The 6,033-nt window shown below is 39.0% G+C and overlaps 1 protein-coding gene across 1 annotated transcript; it reads left to right on the forward strand.

Annotated features, from left to right (window-relative positions):
- The first annotated feature begins 1,537 nt into the window (after window positions 1-1,537).
- Window positions 1,538-5,279, forward strand: ccdc103 (coiled-coil domain containing 103). The gene is made up of 4 exons (XM_061090816.1): window positions 1,538-1,616; window positions 3,639-3,643; window positions 4,459-4,610; window positions 5,177-5,279. Exons 1-4 carry the CDS (start codon window positions 1,538-1,540, stop codon window positions 5,277-5,279), a joined length of 339 nt encoding a protein of 112 aa, XP_060946799.1.
- The last annotated feature ends 754 nt before the right edge of the window (window positions 5,280-6,033 follow it).

The raw sequence follows: 6,033 nt of genomic DNA on the forward strand, positions 1-6,033 counted from the left end.
CTCTCACAGTCACAGATGGACAAAGGTAAAGCTGTACCCCTCCCAACCTGAGAAAATGATTGTCGAGCATGCACACAGCATACAATTTTAGTTAATTTCACAAAGTAAGAAAGTGATCGATCCAATAAACTCATGGATGGTTTGATTCCAAATGGCCTTGATACATTTTCGGACGTTACACAGAAGGAGGAACAATAGCAAATCACCTGGAAGAGAATATTAATAATAATAATAAAAAAAAATTAAAGTTAATAACCCAAACCCTGTTTAAGGTCCGGCAGCGTGTGCTTTTTCGAACTAGATTATTGATCACATGGCAACGCTAGAATACAAAACAGATAAAAGTAAAATCAACAATAACAAAGAAGTAGTGCCATGGTTTTAAACATAATATAAACAAGTTAACAGTGATCTCCAGACTTCATTATCCATAGTCTCATGAGCAAAAAGGCGCTAGGTCACAGTGGGTTTCACTTGTTTTTACATGAAACCTTCATTGTTTTTAAACACTGGGTCAAAATGTTATTCTGGATGTGACAGTGATGTTTTTGGAGAGTCATCACATTGAAGAGATATTACGTCATCACAGTACAACCTAAACAATTTACAAACTGCTTCCCGTCTTTGTGCTAAGCTAGGCTAAATGCACCCTGGATCTATCTGAAGAAAGTCTTATCAGGCTTAGGGAGTTTTCTGTAAATCTAAATGAGGTCTATTGGAAAGTTGGGAGGACCCAGGATGTTTCCCTGAGGGACACATACAGAACCAGCAGGTTCTGATGAAACGTTTAATGTGCTGTGACAACACATCTGAACAATGCTGTGTGTTTTGATAGTATCAAATTAATATATGTATTAAAAAATGCAGAACAAAGTTAAGGTGAACAGATTGAACTCTGTATATAAAAGGTATTTTACTGATTTTAATAAAAACTGATCATTGTGACACTTTTCATGTTGTGACTTTGCTCTTTTGTCTTTGTTGGACTCAAACAACCTTTCGCCTTTGTCTGATGCTCCGTTGAGATTTGAATGTTTAAAAACATCTGATGCTGTAGGTTCTACAAACTTTCTTAAGTTTGGATCTTGACCAGATATTGAACTTTTATTCATTCGTTCATCTAAATATTGATTCATGTTTAATCTCCTATTGTGTGGAAACTCACCCAGAATAGAATAATATAGAATAGACTTGTACAGAATAGAAGGATTGAAGTTGCAGATCTAAAACACATGGTTCCATGGTGTTGTAGCACAGACCGGGCAGCAGGTGGAGGTATCAGCTGGTGCAGTTCATCCTCCGCCCAGCGGCGGCAGCACCCGGCGCAGGCGCTGACCTGCTCCCGTTGTCATAGAGATAGTTTGTTGTTTCTGAATTGCGAAGAGAAAAAACACCTGAAGACACCGAGGGTGCGAGGAATTCAAGACACCAGGTGAGACTCCTTTCCTAACCACTAAATCACTTTCCTAACCACTAAATCACCTCCTTTCCTAACCACTAAATCACCTCCTTTCCTAACCACTATTCCTTGATCCCGATGGAAATCGCCACGGAGTCGAGAAGCAGTAAGGAGTTAGGAAAGGAGTTAGGAAAGGAGTTAGGAAAAGAGAACCATGGTGCAGAAAAAAAAGATTTTTTTTGAAAACATGAAAGTTTTGATTTGACTTTTGACAGAGTGTTTTAATACATTGGATTTGTTTAGTCAAAATGTCTCAAGTACCTGATATAAGAAGGCCCAATTTATATAATAATTAATATATATATATGACGTCAACCAAACAATGCTGTATGTATATATATATATATATATATATATATATATATATATACATATATATAAATAAACTATATATATTTTCACTTGTGCTCAGTTCCTTCACAAAAGATTAAACTACGAAAAATAACAAAAAATTACTAAAACAATGTTTAACTATCAAACACTTAAATAAACAGTCAATAGTTCCAACAATTACCCTCACTCATTATTCCCGTATCTTATTAAGCATATTAATAGGTTTAAATAAACAATTCTCTCTATTAAAGTAAATGTTTTGACATTATTTGGGTATTAAATTGCATTTATTCTGGAGTTTAAAAAGGTCTTAAAAATATATACTAATATACATATATATTAGTGTATATATATAAAACATATGTATACTTCTAACATCCTGGACAATTTAAATAAACTCTTTAAACCAAATAATCTGAATCATCAGCTTCAATTTCTCTTTCTCTGTCTTTGTTATTCATAATATCTGTTCTGTGACATTGATCAATGTCACTTTCTCATTTTCCAGTTTTCTTTTTACAATGATATCTCTTCCTTCCTCATCACTGAGGGTTTTAATATGAGTATAGAGACCATTCTTTTAATGCCATGACAGAATTAGCTATAAAATGTATTTTCACAACTCAAACTATTAAAATTTTCATTTTCCTGACTAGATTAATGTGTTTCCTGTCAATATATAAGATTTGCTTCATCCTCAATTATGATCATTATTTTCTGGCGTCTAACAGGGTTATTCACACCAGTCACATACAACATTACATTTCTATTTATGAAGTCCAGATCCAAACATGTCAAATGTGGGGGAGGAGCCTTATCACGGTAGGCCCCTCCCATAAACTGGTATATCATAGATGTATGTTTACAAACATCACTAATTCTGTCGATCCAATGAATTTATATAGATAAGTTATATTTGAGTCATAAATCTGACATCATATCTGGTCCAGGGTTCTTTTCTTCTCTGTTTTTGGTGAGAAAAGTAAATAAATACATTCAGAAACAGAATAAAAATACAGTTATCATTTCCATGTTTGAAATTAAATAAGTTCAGAGGCACATTTTCCCCTAAAAAATGACATTGAGCGAAAAATAATAGCGGGAGTTAGAGCCTGATTTAATTTGGAAAATAATATTGAGCTTAAATGCTGTATTAAGTTCTATTAACTAAATTATGCCTCTATCTCATGAAATGAGTCATAAAAACAAGCTCCCCAGGCTCTGCTGTATGGATATCTTGTATTTATAGTTTATCTGGGCCACATACACATCTCCATAAATCGACCGACTCCAGAGCTGTCGCCCGGATCCATGTTTTTTCAGATCCCAGATGCTGATCCGTAGAATCCCACTGGATCTGGTCTGGTTTGAATCGGCCCGGCGGCCACTTCCTGTGATGTCGGCTGAAGCCTCTTTCCATCCAGCTCAATCTTCGGTTGCCACACTTTTCCAAGGACAATTTCTTTATGCCTTTGATACACAAGCTATGCAAACCCGTCTAATGCACAAATAACCCATATTCATTTCCTGTAATATTTCATGAATGGTTGAGAATCTTTCTTTTAAAGTTTATTCTTCCTTATTCGTTTAGGAGAAAGCTCCTTTGATGACAAACAGAATATGAGTCTTCTATGTCATCAAAGGAGCCTTCTTCATTTAGCAGAGCTGGATTCCAAGACAGACGCACAACTCCAGCTTGATCCTGTGGAACAGTAGGTCCTCAGCATCAGAATAAATGATTTTGACCAGCCATACTAACACTCTGGGTAAAGAAAATCAAAAGCATATTATCAAATGCATATCAATCAGTCTATTAAGTCCTGGATTTGGAGTGTCACTCCGTCAGGTAGTGTGAGATGTGCTCATCAGTCCCCTCCTCTCCTTTCACTCTAGCGTAAATACGTAGATTATTCCTCCGAGAGCGGCTCTCAAATCTGCTATCTTGTCGTGCATGCTAGCGTCTTTGATCTTGAAAAGTTTTAAAACTCTGCAAGATCTTCTTTCATCGTTTTCTTAACCCTCTTTTTCCCGTTCCCTTTAGCGATCGGTCTTGTTCAGCCGTGTTAGCTTCTCCGGTTGTGGTTTCCTGGACGACGGCATTGTTCTTGTTCAGCGACCGGGCCCATCCCAGTTTTCTTTTGTTTTATTCATTTTCTTGTCAATCTTATGAATCCTTTGCAGTCTCTCTCCATTCATATGTTAGATTGAGTTGGTTGTTGGTGTAATAATGATAGAAGGTTCTTTCCAAACTGACTTTGAGGAACTCCAGAGGATTGCCCTCTGCTTTCTGTTTGATTTCTAACGCTGTAGTGTTGTTCTGAAACAAAAACAGAACCTGTCGGATTCAGGTTGGGCTCCATTAGTTTTCTCTTGGGCTCCGAACCGAGCCGTCCGGGCAATGCTCAAATACATATAAGTGTGTGTGTGTGTGTGTGTGTGTGTGTGTGTGTGTGTGTGTGTGTGTGTGTGTGTCTTCTTCTTCTTTGTTCGGTTTGTTGGTGGGTGGCCACCAACATCAAGGTGCATTAACGCCATCTACTGTGTGTTCTTCTTCTACTGTCATGTGTATGTAATACATGACAGAATTTATGCAACTAACCTGTTACAATTTTCACTTTAAATCCAAAGAAGTTGATATAAACTGTTTTCCTGTGTGACATCCTCAGATGATGGCCACGTCAGAGCGTGATGTCATCGACTTCTCTGCGTTGGAGCTGGAGCTGCAGGCGGCGGTGGAGTCTGAGCGCAGATACCAGCGAGAGAACCAGGCCAAGCTGAGGGCGGTCAGCCAGAGAGTCGCCTCCTACCAGGAGTTCAGGTAAGTGCGGGCGCCGGGAAACTCCTGCTAGATGGAATTTTTTTAAGTAATCCTGGAATATTCTGACCTTTGTGACCCCAGTCCTGGAGCGTCTTTACAAAACTCAGCTTTAAATATCATCCTAGAAATTCCCTTCGAACTGTGGAAAGCTCCATCACAGACAGGACCAACATTGTGTTTGAGTGTTGAAGTGTTTGAGTCTCTGGGGTAAACAGTGTTAGAGCAGAATCCAACACAACAGAAGAAAATGGTGACTCCTTCTTCAAATATAAAAAGAAAAAACAAAGCGCCTCCATTCTGCTCCTGTGATGTCATCCAAGTGTCCGTCAGCCCTGACGTCTGAAGATAAATCCCTAATTTCTTCTATTCTATTGGATTTGGCTGCTACTCTGTTTAGCCCTGAAACTCCAAAAGTGAAGATGACTTCGGGGGTGCGTTACAAGCCTCCTGGAGCTCCTTCAGGATCTTCTTAAGGTCCTTGAGTTCCAGGATGTTTCTTGCAACGTTCCTTGAGTCCTTGTGGAAATGTCTTGAGATGTTTGAGAACCTGGTTCTGCTTCTGTCAGAGACCTGGTCCTGACCTGTCACCTGAAACCTCTGGAGAAGAAAGACAAAGACGGAGCTCCACGGAAACAGCCCTGGAACCCCGTTGCCCCGAGCAACAAATGAAGCTTCGCGTAAGTTCAGTCAGGAAGACTTAACCTGCATAGTGATCAGCTGATTGTGGGCGTTCCTAAATATCCAATCAGGTCGGGTTGGTCATTCAGCAGCTGTCAAACTTTACAAATCCCTTCTCCTCTCTTCCTCAGTCAGCCATCATCCCTCCTCCTCCCAGTTCTCCTCCAGTCTGAGGATATTCATCCCCTCATCCGGATCCCGACCTCAACCGACCTGTGGAACACGTCAGCGGATCGAGGAGTATAGGATATTACCAGTCACTGGTCTAATCCTGATGACGTCTCGGGGTCTAAAATGCCAAAGACCTTGGCATGGGAATCAAGTCTCTCCTGATTGAACTGATGTTGCCAAAGAAACGAGGAACACGTTAACCTGCTTGACCTTTTTGTTTCTGTATTCTTGTTGCTTTTCACGATTCCACAGATTATTAAAACTTTGAAGTTGTTTTCATAGTGCAGGTGCAGATGATTCATGGTTGCAATTCAACCCTCAGTTTGTGGAGATACATAGTTTTCATTGAACAGGAAGTGCTGTGACCCTTGACCTGACCTCCCACATAAAAAGTGGAACATGTATGAATTGAAAATGTGACTTGAATAAAACTATTAAACCAGTGAGACGTGTGTTTAAATCCACTCAAAAATCTCAGAGGAACTCGCTGTGGCTGTTTTTTTCCAAATAAAATTTACATTTTGGAGACAAGATTTTTACTTGTCAACAGTGACATCAACACGATGTTTAATAT

The sequence above is a fragment of the Limanda limanda genome, chromosome 17, assembly GCF_963576545.1.
Source record: "Limanda limanda chromosome 17, fLimLim1.1, whole genome shotgun sequence".
Classification (NCBI taxonomy): Eukaryota; Metazoa; Chordata; class Actinopteri; order Pleuronectiformes; family Pleuronectidae; genus Limanda; species Limanda limanda.